Below are 27,234 nucleotides of genomic sequence, written 5' to 3' on the forward strand. Positions count from 1 at the left end.
TGACAGTGTGTGTGTGCGCTATACAGCATATCTGTGTGGTTTTTCACAGCATTTGAGGATGGAAAGACATACTGATCAAAGCAGCAAAAGTCTCTGTCTGGGGTATTAGTAGCACTTCACTGGATGAAGAATCCATCCAGTATTCATGGTGAATGTTAATGATTCACCACATATACTGTCTCGTACGTGTCATCCATGTTGCTGCACCTATCAGGCACACAAGGAAAATGTAAGATCGAACCATTAGTCGTTATCAATATTTCATCGCGCATCAACCCACGGAGGATGATAAGTGTGTGTGTGTGCTGTGTGCAAGATGTTGCTGTATTAAGAGTGTAGGCTAATCCTTCTCTTGGTTTCAGAGGATAAAGTGGTCTAATAATACAACTGATCTGGTGTCAATTCGTGTTCCTATACAAACACCAGGTTGCTGTCAAACTGATTCTTACTTACCGGAAAAAAAAAAAAAAATCTTCAGTACACTGCTGCGATACTAATGTGGTAATTTGCGAACATGTGCTTTCCAGGCCTTTGTTGCTTATTTGCTGAGCGGTGTTCCTCACCAAGGCTCGGGTGAGCCAACTTACTGTCTTCTGATCAGCACAGGGAAATACAACATTGAGGGAAAATGAATTGTATGCATTTTTAATACACTGTGATACATCTGTAATTTGATTTAGTAACCCATGAGCATTACTCTTCGCCAGTTAGTGCATGACTGTTGCTTGTCTGCAGCAAAATGAAAGCCAAATTTAGACTATACACACCCAGTAGTGGCATGTTGTTGCCAATGAAATAAAGTCTTATTTACAGTGTGCCATTAATTGGAGGAGGACAGCTTTGTTGTCAGTCAGACTTTTCTCATTTTATACACTTATATGATCAAGTGCTTAAAGCAGATATCAGCTTCACGGCCGTTTCAGCTAATGCTGCGTTCAAGGCAGGCTTTTGAAACCGTAAGTTACAGCTTCAAGTCACAACTACGACTTGGTAGCGTTCCAGGTAACCCGTAGCTCGTGTTTTTACCATCCTGTTGTCTGTGAAAGTTCCCTATAACGGCCACTCGTAACTTCCGACCCGTGAACTCGTACCAGATCGAACTGGTATGACTTCACAGGAAGGAAAAACACAAAGTACGAGTTTCTTTGAACGCACCATGAGTTAGCAGCCCCCGCCCTTGTCAGGCATCAATTGGTCCTCGTGCTACGTCACCACATTCACGCGCATCCCTTGGCTGCACACACAGCCCTTCATGCCGTTCTCTCTCCTCATTGGATAACACTTGTATCCCACAAGGAAAATTTTCTCCTCGGGTTACAGCAGAGCAGAGTGACGGAGAGACTCGTGTTTAGGCTGAAATACTTCATGTAAGTGATTGCTGACGGAAAATAGGACTATTTAGGACTTATATTAACAAAAACATTCCACTGATATCTGCTTTAATTTATTTGCTTTTGGAATTTGATTTAGCTTGAGTTTTGAAATCTTAAGTTATTTCATCAATTCTTTTAACATGGCAGATTCATAAAATGCATTAGGATGAACTTTGATATTTTTTGGCTCCACTCAATACAATAAAAGGCGCTGATGTATTGTTCATTGTGCGTTTGCATCTGAATGATAAGTTAAAGGTGTTAGCTACAAGTTTAATTCCTCCCAGCCAGCAAGTGGCGCACTCACACTTGCTCGCTCTCGCTCCAACCTTCAGTTGTACTGGTTGCCAGGTACGCCTATACGGAGCGGGTAGTAGCTAAAGTTAAGCTAACGCTAACCGTATTTAACGAGCAGCAGCTCCGGTGTTGACAGTGGACTGGAAACACATCTGAATCATTTCACACTAACTCACCTGCAGACAAACCCGCAGCATCACGCCTGCACTGGAAACGTTACAGTACCGGCTGAATGTTAGTTAGCATTTTTTTTTTTTTTTTTTAACTTGTTTTTATTTGCAATTATAACATTTACAAAACATTTAAAGACAGACAGTCCACACAAACACATTCCCATACCCTACCCACCCCCCGCCAGACCGCGCAGGATATGAAAAATACATACGATAAAGAGCAATTTGAGACATGTGCCATAATTATACATAATTATACATAATTTTACATGATTACATTCAATCAATGGAAGCTTCGATTTGGGGGATTATTTTCATCAGAGGCCCCCATATATTGAGGAATATTTCTGGTTTACCCCTCACACTGTACATAATTTTCTCGGGTGTGCAATATGATAAAATTTCATTCCACCATGAATGTTAGTTAGCATTAGCACGATGCCATTTCTCCACAGAGCTATCAGGATCTGGCTCCCCATGAGCTCCGCCTCACATGACATGAGCGTACTAATGCTGCAGAGACCATTTCATGCCAACGTAACCAGATGTAAATATTTATATATTTTGGACCCATCAACATTTATAAAACAATTATTTATATACTATTAAAAAAAAATTGTAAAATTAATACTTTTATTCTGCGCCCATCTAGATGTTCTGTGGATTTATTATTTTTTGAAAAAGTAATCGTTTTGATGAAAACGTTGTAGCTATAATTTTTAATCAAGTACAACTTGTTTTGTTTTGTTTAATTTTAGTGTTATTTCAAAAGTGTGGCAAGCATCAAAAATCTAATATAAATTCATATAAATTCATACAGCTCATGTTTACCCAACACACACAAAATCTCAGTAAAAGTAAATAAGACTGCATAGGAAATCTATAAGTGGCATATTGACTGCTTTAGAGCAATGTAACTGATATTAAACCATTTGCTGCACTTCACACACAGTGGCAAATAGTTTTTTTTAATCAAAAAATGCAGTGTCATGTGGTTCTTCTGCCTAAGGTATAAGGAAAATACATAAATTAATTTCATTTTTCTTTTTTTTCATTGTGGTTCCACACTGACTAAAGATGATCACAATAACTTAGACACAAGTGTTCATTACACACACCAAAAGCTTTAGGTTGTATTTACAGTCGTAGCTGTTGGAGCATATATTACATATGCATATTGTTCAATTAATTACAGCATGTTACCAGTTTGTAATTTATCAGGCGGAGGCAGAGTCTTTTGTTAAAGTACTGCTGTTCATGATTTAGATGAAAAAAAAAGCAAAAGCAAATTTATTGGTCTTTTAAGTGAGAGATTTTGACTACATAATATGTGGTGTGTTTTCTAAGCTATATTCTTTATATACTGAATATATTACCAGCACTATACGGCTGCATATTGAGATACCACACAGGAAAAATGAGAGAGTAATTTTCTCAGAGTTACCATTATTTTCCTCTAAAAGAGTATTTTTTATTCATTTTGGATAGTAATTATTTCCAATGGCCACTAGAGTAGGAGGAAAAAAATAGAGTAAATCCTATTGGAGTAATTTCAAGAACACGCCCACAAATTTTTCTTAGGTTTCGTTTCTGCCGCCATTTTCTATCCCAGCGGTGGAAGGTCGAGGTGAACGGCAGTGGTGGACGGCGGTAAGCCAGGTAAGTCAGCAAAGTACTGAAATCGATTTTATTTAGGATAAAATGTCAGCAGAATTTTTGTTGGCTTACTTTAAAGGTAATTTGTGAGTTACATTGCAGCTGGCGAGTGTGTGGGTCTCACACACTGCAATGTCGATGCTAACGTTAGCTTCAACACAAACTATAATGTTAAATGTGAATTTAAACCGAGCCTCACTCTTGTTATCTTAATTTACCACGTGTGTGTTTTATTGAGCTTAATTTTTACTGACCATTTTATCGAAGGTTTACTCTGAATTGAGTTGTGCCTCGGTTAGCAAGTGTGTTTGATTTTTTTTTTTTATGGACCAGTCTAGTAGCCTATGTGTGGACTGTTTTCTCTGCTGTTCGGTTAGCAAGCATGTGTGTTTTACTCTGAGTCATGACGTTTTACCAGACTTGTTTTTCGGTTACTAAGTGGGTTTTGCGTGTATTTTACTCTGAATTGAGGCATTTACAACACCGACTGTTTTAATTGCTCTTCGGTTAGCTAACCGACATGTGGACCGTTAGCAAGCACGTGTATTTTACTCTGAATTGAGGCATTTACAACACCTGACTGTTTTAATTGCTCTTCGGTTGATATGTGAACCGTTAACAAGCACGTGTATTTTACTCTGAATTGAGGCATTTACACCGACCGTTTTAATTGCTCTTCTGTTACGTTAGCTACCCGACATGTGGACCGTTAGCAAAGCACGTGTGTTTTACTCTGAATTGAGGCATTTACACCGACCGTTTTAATTGCTCTTTGGTTAGCTATAACTTAGTGTTTTTTTATGTGGCCCGTTTTCACCTGCTGTTTGGTTAGCAAGCATGTGTATTTTACTCTGAATTGAGTCATGTAAGTTAGCCTAAGTTAAGGAGCGTAAGTTATCCTCGAAGACATGTTCGGACAGCTTTTTCAAAAACATGAATTAATTTCTGAACCGTTTGTGAAAAAGACTAGATCATTTGAATCGCGGGATCTTCCGCTTTCTGAGCATATTTGAATGGTGCCTGTGTGACACCAAGGGACCTAGCAGTGTGTCTATGTAATCACGTCAGTGTTTCCTCGTTTGGGCCCGCCACAGTCTCTCACAGGAAAAGAAAAAGAAAAAGAAATTCTCACGTGTGTCTACGTGCGGTGCGCCCAGTTTGAGAGGCTGACTGGCAGAGATGAGAGCTGGTGAAACGCTAGCATGGTTATTTAAAACACCATCTCTGATCTCTGCCTGCACATAGATTTCCATTACAAGTCCCACATTTTGTTTTTGTTGCCTTCTGGTCTTCCATTTATCAATACATTGTCTATTTTCCAATTTTAGCTATATAACACTTTTATGTGAGCCAAAGTCATCATCTATTATTGTTGAGATAAGATAAATGTTGACAAAATGTATTTATTTGCTGTTAGTAGTTGTTTATCTGGCTTCACATGTAGCTTCAAAACACTAAAGAGTTTTAATTAGATGCAAATGCAGAGTGGTATCAAGCCTACCTGTAGATAGGGATTTTGTAATACTTAAAGCAGATATCAGTGGAATGTTTTTGTTAATATAAGTCCTAAATAGTCCTATTTTCCGTCAGCAATCACTTACATGAAGTATTTCAGCCTAAACACGAGTCTCTCCGTCACTCTGCTCTGCTGTAACCCGAGGAGAAAATTTTCCTTGTGGGATACAAGTGTTATCCAATGAGGAGAGAGAACGGCATGAAGGGCTGTGTGTGCAGCCAAGGGATGCGCGTGAATGTGGTGACGTAGCACGAGGACCAATTGATGCCTGACAAGGGCGGGGGCTGCTAACTCATGGTGCGTTCAAAGAAACTCGTACTTTGTGTTTTTCCTTCCTGTGAAGTCAAACCAGTTCGATCTGGTACGAGTTCACGGGTCGGAAGTTACGAGTGGCCGTTATAGGGAACTTTCACAGACAACAGGATGGTAAAAACACGAGCTACGGGTTACCTGGAACGCTACCAAGTCGTAGTTGTGACTTGAAGCTGTAACTTACGGTTTCAAAAGCCTGCCTTGAACGCAGCATTAGCCGAAACGGCCGTGAAGCTGATATCTGCTTTAAGCTAATTGTAGCATTCAATGCATGAATTGTTGTGCTCTATATTATCTTAGTAACTGTCTTATTTTTTTTGTTTCCCATAAAGGATGCAGGCTGTAAGAGTGAAGTACAGAGACCGCCAGAAATACATTTGTTATGAAGGGCAACTGACCTTCAAATCATTTTTGGAGTGTGGTGAGTGAAACAAATTGCACAACCTACTGAGTATCATGTTTAAATTAGTGGTGCTGTCTTACATTTATTATTATTATTATTATTATTATTGTTGTCAAGGACCCTTAGAAGTATATTTATTTGATTTTGGACCCCCATCTCTAAATGTTGTTTCGTGTACCCTGCGAAAAAGAATGATTTGAGTTAGAAATGTTTGCTGTAAAGTATATTCAAAGATTTGCAAAAATCTTCATGATTAAAAAAAAAAAATTAAAGGCAGATCTACAAGCTCATAGCGCGGCACTTGTGCTATGAGCTTGCAGGTCTGCAATCTTGAATTTTTTTTATTTTATTGTTAAAGTATAAAATCGTTGTTTTTAAGTGGTTCAGATCTAAAGTGACACAGATGTATGACATTTTATAATAAAAATAAGATTAATGGCACAACAGAATGTCAATCTTGTGCAATATTGTTTTGTCTTCACAGTTTCCAAGAAATTTGAAATTCCTACCTTGGACTTAAAAGTCTATGATGATTTGAACACTGAAGTTGACGAGGATGCGTTTGCGTTTCTTGTAACGAAACCAGACCTGGGTGTGCTTGAGGTCTGTTTGCCCACAGGCTCAGATTTTGAGGGTGAGTCACTTGTTAACTTGGAGTCTTGCCTTTTCAGACACTTAAGAAAGCATCTGAGGAATAACTGGCTTGGTGTGTGGATCCATCCTAATCTATTGTGATCTTTTACATTATTCTTATTACAGATGATCCCCTCTTGCTAATGACATGTTGTTATTATTATCACACCTGTTATGTCAACATGCTAGATTCAGAGAGCCCCTCTACAAACCACTCCATTGCCAGCAGCAACAGCTCCTTTCTCAGCTCTGGTGCAGATAATGAAGGGGACTCTGATGACACCATCATTTTGCAGCCTAGTCCTGCCCAAAGAAACAGAGCCGACGTGACTCGTCTCGCTCAGGTAGTAAGCTTTGCAGATGGAGAGATCAAGATCAAGATGGTGATTCTGATAAAAAGGGTAAGGGGGGGAAATGGCCAAGTAAATTTGCAGAGCAGTACGGGGCATGGTTTACATTTTTGTCACTGTAAATGTAATGGGGCACCAAATCCCTGTGTCCCTCACCTCTTTTTTCCTCTCACACTTAGAACATTGAAAACATTCTGAGGGAGAAACCTGGAGGAGAGAGGATCCTTGCAGAGTATGCTCGGAAAAAAAGCCTAACGGATTCCAGAAGACGTGATATGGTGAAGATATTGGTTGCACACATGGCGAGTGAACATGGGTATGTTATGTAATTAATATCCGACCCTAACATTTATGGTTTTATTTGGTGCAGACCAAGTGCTGAAGGCATCGGCATAGCACTACTTTTGATTGGATCTCGTGTGTGTATGTGTGTGTGTGTGTGCGCGTGTGTGCTGTAGGACAAGTCCTTCAAGGCGTGTTAAAGAGGACTACGCAAAGGGCATCACTGCCTTGTTTCCATACCTGGCCGATCCCCAGGGCACTTTGGGCTATGTAAGTACATAAAACAAGTCTAACCTCTTTACTCATTACTTCTTGTATTGATCAAAAAAACGAGTGAGATTTCAACTAAATAATAACATTTCTGTATGCTGACCCTTTCTCCTAACCTCAACAAGTTGAACACAGCAGATGTTAGACTGGTTGATCTTGATTTTAGCAATTCTCCAGACAAGGACATGTGTTAGTTTTTTAAGGAGGAAAAATAAAACACTTTCTTGGTTTTTAGGAGCAGTATTACAATCCAGTAGATGGGAGTGGATTTCTTGCATGGAGAGTGAAAACGCTTCAAAAAGAAGCCTCAGAAGGACAAAAGAAAAGAAACCCTCAGCCACTGACAGGTACATGATTTTGAGTGTAGTTAGATTTTTTTTATGAGAATGGGCTTTATGCACCACTCCACTACTTCCTGAACTTCAGCCAATTCCTTTATTTCCTGTCTTACATTATTGGACCAACTGATGAATTCAGGTGTGCCTGATCATTGTTGTGAGGTCAGACATACCTGGATTAATCAGTTTGTCCAATAATGTAAGACAGGAAATAAAGGAGCTGGCTTAGATTCAGGAAATAGTGGAGCTGTGCATAAAGCCCATTCACATGTTAAATTCATTTTTAATGTGCATAGTCCTTGTTTTGTTACAGTGGTGGGCATCGCAGGGGGTTTAGCAAAAAGACAAGTGGTCATCTGTGTAAGGCTTGAAAGTGGCTCAACTTTTTTGAGAAGTAAAGAAAGTATTGCATCAGTGTGTGGTTTCACTGTTACATGTCACTGTTTACTGATCACTGTTACAGGTGGTCCAGATTCTGGTGACAGAACCCCCTTCAGTAAGGAAAACCAGCTAACCACAGAAACCCAGTGTCGTGAGGCCATCGCACTGATGAAGCATACAACTGATGAAGCAATCATCAAGGAGAAGATGAGACAGACCTTCACCCATCGCCAAGCAATGGTTCATGACCCAGTGAAGTCCTCTGAAATATTCACCACCTTTCCAAGATTTCTTGACATCACGGGACTGGTATATCACTCTTAAACTGCCTTGCATTAAAATCAAGCTGAAATGAAAAATGAGTTTAAACAGACCACATCCCTGGTCATCCCTGGTGTACCTATTAACAATGTATGCCATGTTGTTTTCTGTATTCCATCTTGTCTGCAGATAGAGCAGGATTTCAGTCTGATGTTTGGTGATGACATCTCTGCAAAGTTCCTGGAGAAGTGGCCTACTCACTACAGGCAGAAAGTCCTTGAACAAAGCCGTGGCCTCACCCAGACAAGCAACCTTGAAGATCTCCTTCATAACGCTGAATCCACAACAGAAGAACTGGAAGATGGTACACTCGAATTAAAGAAATAATAATAATAATGGAAGAGGGAAATGGATTTGGAACAAAAATATAAACATTGTAGTAAAAATGTCTTTCTGAATTTGCTTGTATTTTCAGGATGGGACAGTGAGATGTCCTCCATCTTGCTCCTTATCCACCTCATGCCACCATCACCTCATGGCCGCAACAAGAGACCAGGAAAGCTCTCCGCCAGACAAGCCATTGAACACCTTGTGAAATTTATCAAGGTAATGTTACAGTTTAATTAAAGTTTAAGAATGCTCACTGTTCTGTCTGTAATATTAAACCATAAAACTATGCTCTTGTGAAATCATGTGATGACCATGCTCATCTGTAATCAGCGAGTGCCCTGTGATATTTATCTGATTTGGCTCCCCACAGATCTATCACCATCGGCCTCAGATACGCTGATATGAATATGTTTATTTCTTTTACATTTAGCAGAATAAAAGCTTCATTAAAAAAAAAAAAAATAGCGCTCATGGCGGTGGAGCTGACAACAGTGGAGTTTCCTCTGCTGCATTTCATTATTATAAACTTCAACCTCAGAGCTCTGTCCTCAGACTGTCCTGACCTGTCCCTGAACATCACACAGGGACAACATGGAGCTGCCTGTGTGATTGGTTACCAAGTTTTATTCATGCTTACATCAGGCTGAGTTCAACAAATCAGTTTATGCTATTGATCGATTTAAGTAGTTAAATACAGTAATCATCATTGTGTAGTGGCAGGAAAGACCATTTAATCTGTATTCTCACTGTTCTCAGGTCAAATATTTATATGTGATTAAAATGTGATTCATTTTGATTATTAATTACAAAGCCTCTTATTAATTAGATTCATTTTTTGAATCGAGTCCCGGCCCTATAATAAATATAAGACTGGAAATGTAATGGTTCATCTTGCATTTTGTGGCAATAAGTGATTCTGGTGGTGATGATGGGGCCTTAAACTGCAACAGATTAATTTTAATAGCAAGACTAATTAAGTTTTCTTGTCACAGACTGGGACCAGTGTTGAGGGGCATCTGGACAGCATCACAGAGAGCCGTCAACCCTATCTACTGGCTGTGGGGACCAAGAGGAGCGCCGTACACAAATATTTCATTGTGATTGACAAACATGCAATCCCGTGTCAGTCACCAGATTCTCTTGCCTCTTTTGACGAGCTTTTCAAAGCTCATTTCGTCTTCGCTACCTCGTACAACAGGGATCTGGCCAATGTCTACCACTTCTTGCAAACCGCTGTTTACCAGATTGATGCTGCTACCACCAAGGTGAATCCCAGGGTCAAAGAGATGAGAGCTCGGATGCTGCACTGATTTGATGCAGAGATGTTTTGTTTTATTTGCAAATGCCAATTCACTAATTAAGCACTTTAAGTTGATCCACAGACTTTGTTCAGGAAAGACACTTCGTCTGAAATGTGGTCAGCCTGGTTGTTCTAATTTCCTTGGTACTTTTTCTGGGTTTCGAAAGCATCTTAAAGCACATGAACCTTGTGATGATCCTGGTGAAGGCCCCTCTTCAACTGAAGATTTAGCCGAAAGTTTTGTTAATGACTTTCCATCAAACAGTGCCCCTTCTGACCCAGTCCTAAGAGTCTTGTAGACAGCTGTGCTGCAACAGTGGCTGAACTTAAAGTGGCAGGTGTAGGCGAAACAATCATTAACTCTTTGGTTACTTCAATGGAAGAGATTGTTGATGATATCCATAATCAAGCAAAATAATCTGTGAAGCAGTGTCTATCTTTACAGGAACCTATCAAAAGTGAGGTTGAGTGTAAAATTGATCAGTGCTTTGAAAAAATTGAAAATCCTTTTGGTGTCTTAAATTCTGAAACTAAGAGAAGGCAGTATTTCACAGAGAAGTGGGGAAGGGTGGAACCCGTTGAATGTGTTCTTGGTACAAGATTTGGTACACGGCGCAATCGTACTACAGGAACTTATGATCCAGCTGTTACTGATAAATTTGTTTATATCCCAATTTTGCAAACATTAGACTTCATTTACAAACACCCTAAGATAAAAGAGATGATGCAGAGTCATTCCAGTTCAAGAGAAGATCTTCTTAATGACTTTTGTGATGGAGATCTTTCGTCGATCGTGTGCATACCTGTTTGCAATATTCTATTTGTTTTCATTATGGAATTATAGGGAATTTATCACCATGAACGACTTTTTTTTCCTCATTGATTACTCTGTCCATGGAGTCTTATTCATGGAGATTTTTGTTGCAGGTTTTGAGGGCATTTGAATTTTTCATGTATTATACAATGCTGTCATATTACAAAGGCCAAACGGTATGGACATGTATATTATGGGTGCTCATGTGTTATGCATTTAAGAAAAATACAACTCGTGCATTGTTGAATATTCATTTCTTGTCTTTTTTATTTCAAACATTTTAATCCAGAGTTATCATTTTTAAAATCAATATTGAGTAAAATACAACTCTTTATTGAGTGAAATAGAACTCTATTCATAGTAGAATTTGACCTCTATTTTGAGGCAGTTACTACTCTGTACAGAGTAAAATACAACTCTATTAATAGTAGAAAAAGAACTCTCTTATGAGGCAGTTACTACTCTGAACAGAGTAAAATACAACTCCATTAATAGTGAAATTATATCTCTATTATGAGGCAGTTACTACTCTGTACAGAGTAAAATACAACTCTTTTAATAGTAGAATTATATCTCTATTATGAGGCAGTTACTACTCTGAACAGAGTAAAATACAACTCTGTATTGAGTGAAATGGTGTTGGAGTTGTTCTCACTTTATGCTAAATAGAGTACATTTTAATCTTGTGGAGTAAAATATGAACTCTAGATGGAGTAGAAATAACTCTGAAAATTTAACTCTATGACAAGAGTAATTTTTACTCTTTTTGGACTGGGACCAAATACTATCTTTTTGGGAGTAAAATTTTACTCAAATTGAGTAAAATTTACTCTTCAAAATTTCCTGTGCATGGCCAAGAAAAAAAAACATCAAGTCACTGGAATGAGAAATAGCCCATGGATAAAACAAATAGTTATGAGGCCAGAAATTCTAAGAAAAGGAACAAATTCGCATTTGGCGACTGCATCGTCTAAATCATGTTATCAGATGTGACAGAAATGCTGCAGGCGGAGCTCAATAGAGGGCAACACAAGAAAGTGTGTCGTGCTCTTTTTTTTTCTCCCTCCCTTCCGCTCTGTCCTCAAAAACAGGCAGGAGCTGTAACATGATCAAAAATAAATTGATAATAGTGAGGGGGCTAAACTGTCTTTCTTGCAGTACAACTTAAGGGTATAAATTGTTTTCTATATCAAACAAATCTTCTCTACCAGCCAACAATATACTGGTTGAGAGCACACTTAACCAAGCATTTATCCATAGGGAACTTAAAAGGTGTGTCATTTTTATCTATTTGCTGCTGCCTCTCTGGAAGGTACTGGGGGAGGTATAAGCCCAGGAGCTTTGTACTATATTGAAATAGATGAGATATGCTTCTTATTTATTGTCTGTGCAGAATGGACTTGGTCTTTTTTCACTGTATTACAGAGACACTGTTCTCACTTGTCCAGCATTCATCACTCTGATCTGATCAAGTTACCAAAAGCAGCTTTGGAAAATTGTGTTAATGTTGTTTGTTTCCCTTTTCTTTTTTACTTTTTTTTTCTTCCAGTTTTTAAAAAATATAGTTGCTCATATGTCTGCTTGATTTCAGTCGGTTAGTCTGACAAGAGGTCATGAACGCCATTTAAATTAATTTTAGTCGACTGCAAAAGTATTTTTCTGTGCATGTGAAAAGAAAAACATCCACCGTGTACCAACGTTATGTACTCACACTGTTTCTCCGTCTACATTTTAAACCATTACCTTTTAAAATGAATAGATCTGCGTCTTTATATTGTATTAAAATAACATCAGAAACTTTGACGCCTACATTTTAGTTGATGTTGTTGATTAAAAGTAGTTGAGTTCAAGGTTTATCATTTCATGATTGTATAACAGCGTATCTTGTCTGATGTTATGCAAGTGAAAATTTTTTAAGATACAAAATGAAACATTGTGTATATATGTTTGTTGCTGCTTCTGTCTGACTCTCACATCTTTGTTCGGGAAATAATCGTTTGAAGATGTTTGTTTTCTGGTAACGTTTTTTTTTTTTTTTTTTTAAATAATAGAGTCCTAACAGTCATTTCCGAAGCAGAGCTTGAAAGTGTGAGCATATGTCATTTGTAAAACCAGCATGGGACCATAAAAACACCTCCATTATGAATCCCCCTTTTGAAAGTGCCCAACTGTCACATTTTCTGTGGAAATAACTGCTCCCACTGCTTTCACAGGAAGCCAGACCCATAAAAACACCTATCCACCGTCAGATTAATATCTTTACATAACCCCCTCTATCAAAGCTATTATTTTCTGAGCAGTCCTAACCAGTGTGTTCACCTCTCTGCTACATCCGGCCTGCTGAGGACATAATGAACACCCCCCCCCCCCCCCCCCCCCCCACATCCCTGTAAAGAAGTGGTGAAGATGGGGCAAGTACAGCGACCCGGCTTAGTGGAGCAGACTCTTTCCAAAAAACAAAAAAACAATGGCCACCTTGGCCACCGAGCGAGTTCACACTTTATTTGAACTGGATGAAACTGTGACTAAACCACTTCATGATACATTTAAGAATAACTCTTCACATACAATAGAGAGCATACTTTTCTGTGCTGGATACAAATAGTACTGTTCTGCATATTTATAAGTGGGAATGTGAAGTCATCTACAGCCCTTTTATACCCTTCTGTTGAGCTTTTACACAGTGCCCTCATTTACATAAAGAGTAACATGAATAACTTTGGGAAAACTCTAATCCAATCCGACACGCTGATGTAAATGCTTCTGTTTAATATTTGGGAGGTTGGGTGCGCTGAATCCAGTGATGGGACTAATGGTGTTATAAAATAACAACATAACGGCGCTACTTTTTTCAGCAATGAGTAAACCAAAAAGTTACTGTTTCCCCCGTTACAATGCGTTACGATTACTGACAATAAAATGCGCCGTTACTTGACTCAAGAAGTCCCTTCGGAAAATTATACACCTGTTTAAATACACATTGTTTTCAGTTCATCAACTGGTTGGAGAAAGTTGTTTATCTGGAACTAACCAACTCACTCAGTTTTCCTCCACACAGACAGGCTCCACAACACGCTCTATCACTCCGCCTCTTCCACACACCGCTGCTCTAAACAGGCGGAGTGATACAGCCTGGAGCCTGTCTGTGTGGAGGAATAATGAGTGAGTTGGTTAGTGCAGTAGTTAGATAAATGGGGGTTAGGGAGGGAAGTCCAAGTAATTTGACACATTTGAGCGTTTTATTAAAAAAAAAAAAAAGTAACGCAAGAGTTACTTTCCTTGTAATTAATTACTTTTATCATGTAGTAACTCAGTTACTAATTTGGATACTTTTTGGGGAAAGTAACAGGTTTCAAAGTAACGTGCCAAACATTGGTTGTGTCCCATAATTCAATGCGGTTTTATACAGTACGCCAACACGCCAACACCTACAGGGGCTGCGGCGAATATCGCTACATTTTAATTTTTTTAAGACGTTAGTTTAGGCGGCAGCTCTTTGTTGTTAAGGCGGCCGCCTTAACAGGAAAGCACTGCGGGAAACCCTGAATTGGACCTTTCAGGTTAATGTGTTGATTCCCATTTAGAAGTGATTACATTTAGTTTAGTTCTTGTTTTACCTGAAATGGGTCGAGATGTGTAGCCTACTGCTCACCAGCCTTGGATAGTGCACTTTATCTTTTTAGTTTGTTTTCCTCAATTTAAACATAGTTGGACTGACCATTGGTAATAGTTTAGTTTCTGTCTCTTTACCAACCCTCAATGTGTGACTGTCTCGGAAAAATAGAAAGAAAAAATCATTGCTTTACACCCTGTTAACCTCCCACCCTTTCATTTATTGCCTCACATCTCCGTCTTTTCATTTACACCTTTCCTTTATCTTTACTTTCAAAGTCTCCTCTGTGTTTCCCTCAGTTCTGCCCCGTATTTGATTTATCTGGCTTTTTTTTGGCAGTTTCCCCTCTCCCCATTTTCTCTTCGCCACGTTCCCTCCCTCCCTCCCTCCCTCCCCCTCTTCATAAAAGGTTTATAGAGTAGACAGGAGAGGCACATCTTTGGTGCCACTGATGGAAGAGACTGCAGGACATTAGCTCAGTGATGTCAGAGTGATTTCTTCTCAGCACTGATGACTGAGAACAGTGTAAGACCTGATGTTCAATCTTCTCCCCCCAACCCCCCACCTATTCTTGTCATTATTCTCCCTCCGTCTCCTTCCTCTGTCTTTCCTTTACTGCATTTCTCACCTTTTCCCCCCTTTTTTAATAATTCTGCAAATAATTACTGTCTCCCCGCTGTCTGTCTGTCTGCGGAGGTCTCAGTAAAGGTGATACAAATCACTTGTGCACCAAAGATCACAGATTGATGAAACCAAACTGACAACATTATCTGCACAGGAGCCGTTTTTTAACACGACTCAACAGGATCTTCGCCAAAGCTCAGCAGCTTCAACTTCATATCCTGCCCGTGAATATCACAAACAGGAAGTGGGGAAAATGTGCATGCCCTTGTTGGTGACTGATCTCCCCTCTGAGATAATTCTTTGTTCTGTTGACTTGAAGCCAAAAACAGGCACACACGACACATAGCAACAGCCCTCATGTCATATTTATTCAGAGTTATGCAGGTGATGTGACCTTTTCTCCACAGAAATGTTCACAAGCCCTGCTTCTACATCTAGATTATGAGAGAAAGAGAGGAGGGGTGGTAGGGTCCTTTTGATTTTGTGTGTGGCCAAAAAGCTAAAAAACATGATCTACGTTGGAATTATAAAATGTTATTTGTGTTTCCAGAGCAGCTCCTAGCTGAATAAAACTCCAGCTCAGTAGTCAAATAAACATTTGTGTGACATTACACCATCTTTGCGATAAAGTTATTTTCACATCTGCAGCTTTCTGGTTTGGCCCCTGTGCAGACTTGTGGCCATGATGGATGTTATGAAGATGTCTTCCAAGCGCTACGTTTTAATGCAAGAAAAAAAAAAATCAAGAAAAAGCTTATGGTGTTGGTCAACGTTGATCTGTGTTCCAGCCCTAATTGGCTCACATAGAGAGATAAGAGGCTCAGACACCTAATGAGAGTTCAAAGTAAAACTGCTGCTCCTTCATGTTGAAAGGAGCCGGTTAAGGTGGTTGAGTCATCTGATTCAGATGCCTCCTGGATGCTTCCCTGTGGGAATACTCTGGGCTCAACTTCAAGTGGGAGGAGACCCCACACTAGGTTTTTATATATCCCATCTGGCCTGGGAATATCTTGAGATGTTGTCTGGAGATGGATGTGTAGGCCACCACCATTAGGCCAAGCAGCAGAAAGTGGATGGATGGTTTTTGTGTTGGTCCTTATGCAGGTTTCAGTGCTGCACTGTTCTGCAGGGTTGGGATGGATCAGTTTGTAGATGTTGAGAAAGCAAAGCTTGCATTGAATGAAACTGATATTCTAGGATTTTATTTTGTTCTTTAATCTGTTTGGTTTATATATTGTTTCCTCTTGTAATTCAAATATGTCCTCAAATTATGTCCACAACTGTGAAAGCAAAAAACATATCTCTTCCAAACACTGCAGATTACATCTCGTAGTTAATCTCACTATCGATGTCAGTTATTACAAGTACAAATGGTAATTTCATGTTTGTATCTTGTTATATGATTTACTCTGATTTGGCCTCTTTTGTTTTTAGCCACTTTCAAAACCATGATAAGCCTTTCAGATACAGGGATAATCTCTTTCAATCAGTGGTAACAAGAAGAACTCACAGATAAAACCTAAACCAATCCAACAGACTGATATTTTAACATTAGTGCATTTTGTGTGAGAGGGATCAAAAGGGAGCAGTCTAATCCTTTAGGCATTTTGGGCAGCTGTTCAACTATGTTCGCTTTCTATTGCGCTTTCCCTTTCTATCTGTCTGTCTCTCTCTCTGCCACACACATACTCTTTGTGGGTGTACAATACATGCATGCAAACATGTGTGCGTATACATATATTTATATGAATTGATAGTGCACACAGAAAACTGTCCTCTCTGATCGTGTGGATGTGACGGGCTGCAGGAACGCTTTTCATCAAGGACTGTAAACTGGCAGATGCTAATAGAGAAGCAGTGGATTGTGGCCTCGTCTGTTATGTACCATTCATGCCCCTCTTTATCATGTGATTATCCCCCAAGGCTCAGTCCTGTATTCACTGAATAAGGCTTCTTTCTTCAGCTATCGGCCAACACTAAACCTAACAGACAACTGATGTGGAAGAAAAAGGCAAAATCGAAGTTGTCACTCTTGCTAACACTTATTAAGAGTTAAGACTTATTTCTGCACTCTTGAGTGTAAATATAGGCCTACTGAAGTAATGGTAACTGATCAGCCATTGATATGAACTTAGTGAGAAACCTTAAAGTCTAATGACTTGCCCACGCAAGCCTGTGTCAACAGTAACTACATCCAATTACCAGAGTAAAGACAACATTTCTAAGGATTCCTTATATGACAACACTGAGAAAGCAGCATGTTAGTTTTGGTTTATATTCACATTCATGGCAGTCAGTTGGCCAATACCACCACTGATAAATCACTGTAGATATTTTTATGCATTCATAATGTCAATCTAATTACCTGTTAAATCAGACATGGCCTTTTAACATGGTAATTAATGAAGACCACATATTTATAATAATCTTAATTAGGATTAATTATATAATATAATAGTACTTTCTGTATAACAGTGTTAGTATAGCTTATGTGATTTTTGTAAAAGTGACTTTTAATTGCCATGTCTCTGTTTAGGATTTTAATTTTGATGTAACATGGCGTTTCTTAAATCAGCTTTCAAATGACAGTAAATATTTATGTGTTTTAATTGCCTGGATTTGTTAAAGAGATGTTTTCTTTTGTGTCAGCATGAAAGCAGAATAAAAGTTTTATTCTTACTATTCTTTTTTCCCCCCATTAGTATTATAATGGGATATCGCCCAAATTCAGCACTGCATCCATAATTTTAACAGTTTCTGTGAACTTTTAATATGGTTTTACTGAATCCTAAATGCATTTTTCCTATAGAGTGGAGAGCCCCATTTTTCTTCTTTAATTAATGTGCTCTACGTTTTTTCTGCCATATAAGAGAACTGCCTGTGTAATGCTTTCAAAAACTTTAATCTATATTGTAATTGGTGGGGGTTGAATACTTTGCTTCTTAGGCTGTAAAATACTGTTAAAGCTTCCAAAGCAATTACAGCCTCGTTAAAATGCCCCGTAGCACTGCATGTGTGTGTGTGTGTTTTTTTTTAGAACAGAGTTAAGTGTTTTCAGTTGTGTTGTCTGATGGTGTTTCTAATGAAGTGGCACAAGGTGACACACAGCCGTGGCTCAGAAGGTGATACAAAGATTATGTTCATTGTCATCGTTAAATAACAGAAATATCACAGAAGGTTTTCAATTCTGAACCCAAATATAGAAGCTCAAGCTATAACTGCTAAGTTCAGTTTGGAGGTGATGTGCACAGCTAGATTTGTGGCTTATAGTCACACATATGGAGTAAAGTGCCAATTTATGGCTTCACACATTCTACTTTCTCTTAATGTAAGGAGGAAACCTCAGAAAAAGTAGATAATAATATTTTGAGGTACTGTAAATGTCACAGTTACAGTTTTTGGACAGATATGGGTGCTTTGCCGGATATGTGCACGTGTAGGGGGATAAGTTTGAAGTAGGTTTTTTGATTAAAGTTAAAATTAACTTCATCACCCTTTTGCTATATAACAAATGATCCCTGCTGTGCTTCTGTACTACTATTATCCATAATTACTTGCATTGAAATTAATCACTCTTGCACACTAGAGAAGTATGGGTTTGAAATAAAAGTCCTCCAACAGTATCAAGATATCAAAGTTTCTCATCTGAAAGCAGCCAGCGGCAGACACACAGGAACCATAACTGAAGAAAGCAGATATCACTGTGTGTGCATATGCAATATCATGTGACAGTGAAAACTAATGCCAGTCTGGTTTTTAAATCAAGTCAAACAGATCTTTTCTAAGATAATCTCAAAGGTGATTGTGGTTGTATGACGTGAGCAGCCAGATCATGCTGATGCTTCACCGTGCAACTCCATAGAGCATCATTAGATACGCAATTACGACCCGGTTTGGCAACTGAAAGGTGCTACTGAGGAACAGGCTCGTCGTCAGCTTGCACAAAATTGCTATGAAGATAATGGGATAAAAGACAGAATATGAGCCTATGCAGAGTTTTGTAGAAACAGGCAGTCATGAAGTCAGTAAGAAAAATCAATGCAGGCTGCCAGCATCCCCTCTCCTCTCTGAGCACCAACCTCTGCCATCAGGAAAGAGGACTCTGTGAGCCAGAGTGCAAATCAAATCGCTTCAAGTTATCATTTGTTCCAGCCTCCATCAAGCTGCTGAACTCTAATGCTTAACCTTAATGCTATAGAGCAAAGTGCAATAAATATACAGGCAATAAAGCACTTAACACTTTTTTCCCCCTACATTTTTATTCATTTTGATGTCAACTTGGTGTTATGTTGTGTTGTCTGTGCAAAATGCAGAGCCAGATGTTACCGCCATGTTTTTTTTTGTTTTTTTGAAAGGGGTGGGGGGGTATTTTGTGAGAAGAAGAACTGTGACGTTTTTATCCTATTTAATGTGAAGCAGCGGGCTGGTGGTGTGCTGCCCAGGACAAGTTTCCCTTTGGGGACAATGAAGTTAACTTTAACTCAAACTCTCTCTCAACTCTGAGAGCTGCATCTCTGCAGAGAAAGAAAAAGAGAGTCTGGAGAGAGGGAGTGAAACAATGTGAGTTGATTTGTTCTTAGATCACACTGTCTGAACATACATACACATACACATGTTCTACATACTGGAGGTCAAGGACAATGTCATCGGAAAGACATCTCTATTTCTATTTTCCTCTGTTGCTTTACGCTTCTGGAATAAGGCAAGACCTGTGTGTGTGTCTCTGTATCGTGACAATCAAAACCACTGAATACTACAGTAGTATGAAGTAACACCATAGCTCCTTGGAGTAGTGGTGGTTTAGCGTGATATATATTTACAGTCACAGAGTCTTCCTTCTGGGATATGCCACCATAATATGCCAAGAGAGAGGTTTTAATTATGATCTCACCAGTATGCTGCATGTGCCTTGTGTTGGCTCTGATTAGTGCTTAGGGAATCAAGGCTGTAATTGTTTGTGCAAAGCAAGTGTGTGTGTGTGTGTCTCAGTGATGAGAGTGGTTGGTCACCCATAGGGCTTATGTTTCTACTCTGAACAGAGGAGAAGTGATTTATTTGCTCAGGGCCACATTGTGCGTCCAATCAGCATCAAGCACCCTAGGGTGACACCATCATGGTCATCTCTTCTGCAGGAAATGATGCAAGCTCTACTGAATTACATAGGGTGTGAGACCAATAAAATGGGGCCTATTCTTGTCACAGCATCAGATAAGGACTGGCTGCTGGATGCATTGCAGCAATTACTGCAGGCCCGCGCTCCTCGGCTGTGGAATTGGGAAATGATCATCTGTGAAGCACAGCAGAGTACCATTGCCTCCAGCACAATAACTCAACATGTCCACTTGGCTATGTCAGCTCTGCATGAAGAGAGAGAATAGGGATGAGGGATACATAGGGGGGGAAGAAAGAGGAGATTAGAAGGAGGTGGAAAAAGTTTAATGACTACAAAGGCAATCTTATTTATGGAAAGTGTTTCGTTCTAAGTTAAGTAAAAAAGATGATAACTATAGACAATGCAGTAAAATGTTCTCATGGTCTATTTTCAGCCATCCCATGTGTTTATAGAGTAGAAAATTGATGGATAAATGAATGTCATAAATGTCAAATGGGCAGTAAAGTGATGTGTCAAAAGGTTTCTCGAACCAGGATGGCGCCAACGTGGAAAGATGATGTAAAGGCCCTAAATTGGATGGTGTCTTGTGGAAAGACTGAACCAGACGTGATCATTAAAGACAGTCTTGGTCGGCGCGTGTTTGGTTGAGTTCACCTTGATTAGGCAAGATAAACGGAAAGAGAGTGAGCGCAGCGAGAGACAAGGAGGAATTAAAGTGTGCTGAAAATGTGAGAAGTCGAAGAAGTTACAGCCACAAGGGGAAAACAGGTATATAATGAAGTGCTAAAATAATGATGTAGATGTCTATTTCTATCACTGGAGACAAGATGGCCGGCCATCTGCAAAGCCACCCCTTTTTATTACCATACATAGGCCCATGCCAATATGATCTCATCTCCCAGCGGAAAGGTAGGCGCAGTGTTTCTGACAGGCTGACATCCTCCCTGCTGGAGGAGGGCTTGGTGAGAGCACAAAGGGGGGGTGGGGTGCAGCCGGAGAGGGTCTTAGGTCAATGACTGTATTAGACACACTCATTGATCCTGTGGAGGAAGGTGCCATCACACCTAATTAATGAGCGGGAGAGACGGTTATGTGGGGTGGCCCTCTTTCACTGACCTGGAAAGGGAGACATGAGGGGAGAACATTGTGGCTCAACAGGAAACAGAGGAAAGCTAATGATCTGTTTATGCATTATATATACGCATATACCATGTTGAATAAGCATGGGAATATATTACAGCAATTTAACATGTAAGTACATGAGCACGTGATGATGTGGCCATTGACCTGTAGACTGAGGGCAGAGAGAAAGAAAGCTATTATAACTGTAGATACTTTCATATAAAATATGACCCATTTAACACCAGAGACAATGGGCTTTGGCTTATTAGGCAACATAAACCTTTTATGACACTGAAAGTAAATAAAATTAAGAATCACTACCAGAAAAAACATCCTGTCAAGTGACATTCATATCTATAAATGCTTAGTTTTCAAACCTGTAAAGAAAAGCCTTGATCCTGATACAGTCCTGGGAGTCTAATGGTGTATATGCACTTAAAAAATACAACGGTTTTCACCGAGTCGCTGTGTTAACTGAAATGTTGCTGTTATAACACATCTGCTTTTAAGATTTCATGAAGGTATGTCTCTTATGGGTCGCTATATCTCCTGAGTTGTTTCACTTTTCAAGCTGGCTCCACGTCTGGCGAGCGAGAATGTCTGGGCTTGAGTGTGTTTTGCTTGACAGCGGCAATCTGGCTGCGTGTGGGCACTGATGGCATTTATGTGTACGTTTTCAGGATGCGTTAGGGGAAACCTTACAGAGAGATGTTCTGGTGCAGACAGAAATGGAGCTTTCTCCAGGCTTCACAAGAGATGGAAACACGATCAGACAGGAAGGGGAGGATGAGTTTCGGAGCTGTGGTGACATTACAATGCAACCTCTTCTTTGTTTCTCACTGATCAGACGTTTATTGTGCAAAAGGGAAAAGTCACAAACAGTATAGAAAGTATAAGCAGAGAGAAATGCAAGTCAGAGCATCAGAAAGGGTAAACAGAGCTCAGTCTCTTTAGACGTTGCTTGCTAGTAGGATAATTCTTTTGAATACAATATGTATTCAATGAAGAAAGTGTGTTTGTGAAAAGGTAATTCTTGATCCATTAATATTGATATGTTTCATTAATATTTAGCCATAGCAACTGTTGCTAAGTGGATGTAGTTTTTTTCGATCAGAAATGATTCGCAATAATGAAAAAAACACAGCTTGAGAGAGAATCCATAGTTTTGCTGAACATCACTTTAAATACATTGCATTTTTGTTATTTTGTGTGCATTCATTCTTTGATTCACTTCTCATCTGCACCTTTAAGTTTGGATATGATAGAGCTACCGTTTGTTTAAATTACCCATTTCAAATTAATTCCCATGAATTCCCATGGGAAGTATCCAATTTGAAATCTTTTTTACAAAATTCCCCAGTTTAACTTTCCATGGAAAGTTTCTGTAAATCTTCTGCCCCTTTGCAACCCAAGACCTGTTGGTCAATTCTTATTCAGATCAGTATTTAGCATGTTCAGTAAAATATGGTCATAACAGATACAAAGCTTTGCTCTCTGAGAAGTTGCTTTTCTTTTAGAGTTGTGTTTTCTCATTTTTGGATCTGTTGGTGCTTCAGTTTGGTGGCCTGACTGCTCATTTATAACAGATATCTGTTATATACTATATGGACATAAATCCCATCCTATCCTATTCCCCTGCCTCCAAGTTTTAACTGTCAGAGTCTGTTTTCTTTTTTTTTATTTCCTGTTTCTTTTCTTCCTCTCTTTACGGCTGGATCATTTGTCTTAGATTGATCTTTGCTTTTGCTCTTCATATCTCCCAGGGGCTGTGGGGTTTAGGGTAGGTTAGGACAAACAACTCAGAATTCAAAATGATGATATTTTCTCAGGAGAGAAGCGATACGCGAGCTGCAAGTTTTTCCTCCGGGCACTCCAGACAATAACGGCCTGAATTATAGATTCTGCATCATTATAATATTGCCATAATTATTGCACTCTGAGGTCTCATCTGCTCCTGATATACTATATTCTATTTACAGATTATTTATGACAACTCAATAATAGAGATGTCCCTCTTGCTGCTTTGTGTTGACTGGCTCTTGCTTATCCGTGCTAAAAAAAAGAAAGGGATTTGTCTATGGGAGTGACATGAAACTGAGCCCATGATGCAACATATAGCTGTGTTGGCTGCGTTTCAGTTCGTAGTGAGGAAGGTTGTTTGAATGAAAATGTAATGAAAGGAGCGTAATATATCCCCAAACTGTGAAATTAAGTGAAAATGAACATATTACCATTGCACATACTGTTTCACATTATGTTAAAGCATAAAACACCACAGCAGCAGACAGTACTGTACTACTACCACTACTGGGAGGGTGAAAGGTGATGTGTGTGATATCCTGCTGCGACAGTCTCTCATTAATGGCGATGTTGGGACCATGTAGGTAACCTCGCACTAAAATTAATCACACCAGCCTTAATTATCTCATTATGAGAAATAAGTCACCCCTCACGCTGAGAGGGAAAAAAAAGAAAAGAGAAGCCAGATTCACTGTAATAACAAAAGGAAAGGTAGAGAACATTTTTAGAATAATCCCAAAAGATATTACTGAAATATATATATATATATATATATACTTTCTGAGTCCATCCTGCTGCATCTCTCCTTTTTTCTCTCTCCCTCTCTCCCCTCCTACCTGGTTGGCTGTCCCACTTGCTGACAGGAACTGTCGAGTGAGAGATCTCTCCTGCAGCAGACGGCGGTGACGCCTCATCAGACTTCCAGCAAGCCCTGTGGCCCCTGATGGCGCCACAGCTGGGTGGATGGACATGATCACTCACTCACAGACAGGATTAACCCCCCCAACTGCATCTGTCTTCGCTGTCCTGTTTCTAATCTCTGTCTCCTGGCCTCTGTCTGTCTTCCCCGCTTCAGCTTGTCTCTATCCCACAGTGCTCATGTCCATGTCACAGTGGTGTTAAGTCGAGACAAAGTAGGCAGAAGCCCAGGTTCTTCAGACCACTATTTACTGAGCAGCCTTTCACAGTATTGAGGGATTTTGTCAGTAAGATGATGTGCTGTAAAAGTACATCTCAGCCCGCTCCAGCAGTGTAATACTATGTCGGGGTGGGGGGTGGGATTGTGACCATTTCAGAGTTGATACTCCTACATTTAAGAAGGTAAAATAATTAAACTTTGCTTCAGATGACATGAAAGAGAGTAAAAGGAAAAAAGCAAAGGAAATGGTTTGAATAAGCCTACACAAAATACTCCATATTTCATCTCAATTGTCTCCCATAAATTAATGATAGGACTTTATAATTATTACTTTGAAATATACTACATGATCAAAGTCTTTTGCTTGTGAGGAAAAAGGCTATCATTTGACTTTTACAGCATTTGAACAGGTCCCATTATAATCTCCATGACTCTGTGATCAGACACGTGTTATCTTGGGCTGTTACTGGAAACGCACTCCTTAATTTTAATGTCTATTTGCTGTCTGTGAATCACACTGCTGCACTAAAAAAAAAAAAAAATCAGTGATCCTCCAACCACTAAACATAAAATGGAAATGAAGAGCGTCTGAGAGCTCTTTAATCTGACTTAAATATTCTTATAAAAACAGCCCGTTTCCTTTTTACCCCTAATCAGATTTTAGATACATTTTGCCTGGGTTGATCTCTAATGATTTTCCTTGTTACTGTGCCTTGGTGTCACATATCAAAAAATTTCCTTTGCCCATTTATGCAAAAAAGGCAAAACTATACAGAGCACAGCTTCATTCGGTAACAGAAGGCAGCTGAACAGGAATACTGGATGTCTAAGTGTTATCAATGCAGTCACTAGGAAAAGGTGCAGAAAACATATTGGACTAAAATGAGGTTGAAAAATAAAGCTTAATAATGATTTATTCATTAGATATGTGTGTCTGTGTGTGAACACTTGTAATCTAATGAGATGTGAAGTGCTGTCTACAAAGCTGCTCATTGCTGTGGTCGTGTAATTTCCTGTGGTTAAAAGGCTCACAACACCACAATCAGTGCGTATCCATGCACAGCTAAGTCGAGCTAGCTGATAGCTGGAGTTGGGCGCTTCATCAGAGTTTTGCATGTAAACTGTCCCAGTTTACATACATCAAATAGTTGACGGAAGCATGTCCGCCTCCTCAACACTAGGTGGCGATAGGCCTGGTTTCAGCGTGGGGTAAATATAGACCCCTCTCTGGTTGATCCATTACATCACCTAGTAAACAACTGGATAAATCAGTCATGCGGTAGACCGGGATTTCAAACAGCGAGAACATAAAGAATCTGACGACTTTGTTAATTTTGTACTTACTGTACACGTTACTTTTTTTGTGTTTTTACAGGACAAATGAGAACGCTGTATGCTAGAGTGCCGAAGTGGAAGCAGGAAGTAACATTGCCATGGGACCTCAGAAAAAATCTCCCTGTAAGTGAATGCGAGTCAAAATTCGTGATCCGATTCAATTGTGTCATGAGAAAAATATATGACCTTAACCTACCCAAAACATCACGTTTCATGCCAAAAAATCAGCAGTTTATCATAAAACGGCAACAGTACATGCATTGTCCAGTTAAAGTCAGATTGGGGCATATACATGTAGAAGAATCGCATCACCTGGACAAAGTCCAGTCTTAGTCGGACTAAAAAGTTTACATGCACTTCAGTCGTCCAGTTACAGCGAATTAAAGCAGAAGTAAGCAATATTTTTGTGTTAATATACGTCTTAAATAGTTATATCTTCCGACAGCAATCACTTACATAGAGTGTTTGGACCGAAACACGGGTCTGTCAGTCACTCTGCTCTGAGCCGAGGAGAAAACTTTTCTTGTATCCTACAATTTTTATCCAATGAGGAGAGAGAACGGCATAAAGGGGCGGTCCTCTCTGTGTGTGCAGCCAAGGGATGCGCCTGAATGTGGTGACGTAGGGACGAGGACCAATAGATCCATGACGAGGGCGGGGACTGCTAACTCCATCGGCTGACAAGAAGTTATGGTGCGTTCATGCAGCCCGTAACTCGTGTTTTTCCGACCTGTGAAGTCGTACCAGTTCGATCTGGTACGAGTTCACAGGTCGCAAGTTACGAGTCGCTGTTATAGTGACTTTCACAGGTAAAACAGGTCGGAAAAACACGAGTGGGTTGCCTGGAACGCTACAAATTCGTAAGTCGTGACTTGAAGCTGTAACTTACGGTTTCAAAAGCCTGCCTGGAACGCAGCATTAGCCAAAACGACCGGATCGCTTACTTCTGCTTTAAAGCTATAATTTGGTTTTTCCAAGTGTCATATAAACGTACTGACTGACATGCGTTTCAACCAGCACCATAACACACCGGCACTGCCTGCTCCGGCTGCAGTATTCACACCAGCTGAGGCTTTCAGGGCCCCGGCGGACACAGTGAACAGTGTCATGCTGAGCTGCTTTGATAGAGACAGCTTACAAGCAAGCGAGATGGGGTTGGAGGTGGGTGGGTGTGGCGGTGGGGGGTGGTAGCGCAGGCTTTGAGGGAGGTGTTGGGTCGGGGAGGAAGAAGGAGAAAAAAAAACTGACAAAACACTGCATCAAAGTCTGGTAACAGAACAGATCCTCTCATGTGACCCGGTGGTTTTACTACTCTCACGAGCCGGAAAAACTCACAGTACATGTTTCACACACGTGGAGTTGGCTGTTGCACATTACGTTATGAATATTCTGAGGTGAGATGATTCCTCATTAATGCCGCTTCTCTTTTTGAAAGTGGGTCAGCTGTAAAATTGTGTTAATGACTGGTGCAGAACAAATAAGATCTGTAACTCGGTAACTCCACTCTCCTCCACTTCTGGGACGACTTCTTCACTGCAGGGTCATTCATTATAGTGGGATTTTCTCTGAAACACTGGAGCACACTCATGTTGTTCAGTACATATTATAAGCTAAAGGGTTATATTTGATGCTGCTTGTAAAATGCATGAACTTTCTCATTTCATTTCTGCTGTAGCTGCCATTTGAGCTCTTTTGTAGCCAATACAAATGAGCTGTGAGGATAGTTAGAAAATCAATGAG

At 39.7% G+C, this 27,234-nt stretch overlaps 1 protein-coding gene across 1 annotated transcript; it reads left to right on the plus strand.

The window, feature by feature from the left end:
• Window positions 1–6,545: 6,545 nt before the first annotated feature.
• On the plus strand, window positions 6,546–9,945 carry LOC311008080 (uncharacterized protein; the record flags this gene model as incomplete). Its single annotated transcript, XM_084001515.1, has 8 exons — window positions 6,546–6,764; window positions 6,893–7,029; window positions 7,172–7,265; window positions 7,501–7,612; window positions 8,067–8,293; window positions 8,435–8,609; window positions 8,721–8,851; window positions 9,628–9,945. The coding sequence occupies 8 exons, from the start codon at window positions 6,546–6,548 to the stop codon at window positions 9,943–9,945; spliced, it is 1,413 nt and encodes a 470-aa protein (XP_083857641.1).
• Window positions 9,946–27,234: the final 17,289 nt, after the last annotated feature.

This window comes from Trachurus trachurus, assembly GCF_905171665.1.
Source record: "Trachurus trachurus genome assembly, chromosome: 3".
Classification (NCBI taxonomy): Eukaryota; Metazoa; Chordata; class Actinopteri; order Carangiformes; family Carangidae; genus Trachurus; species Trachurus trachurus.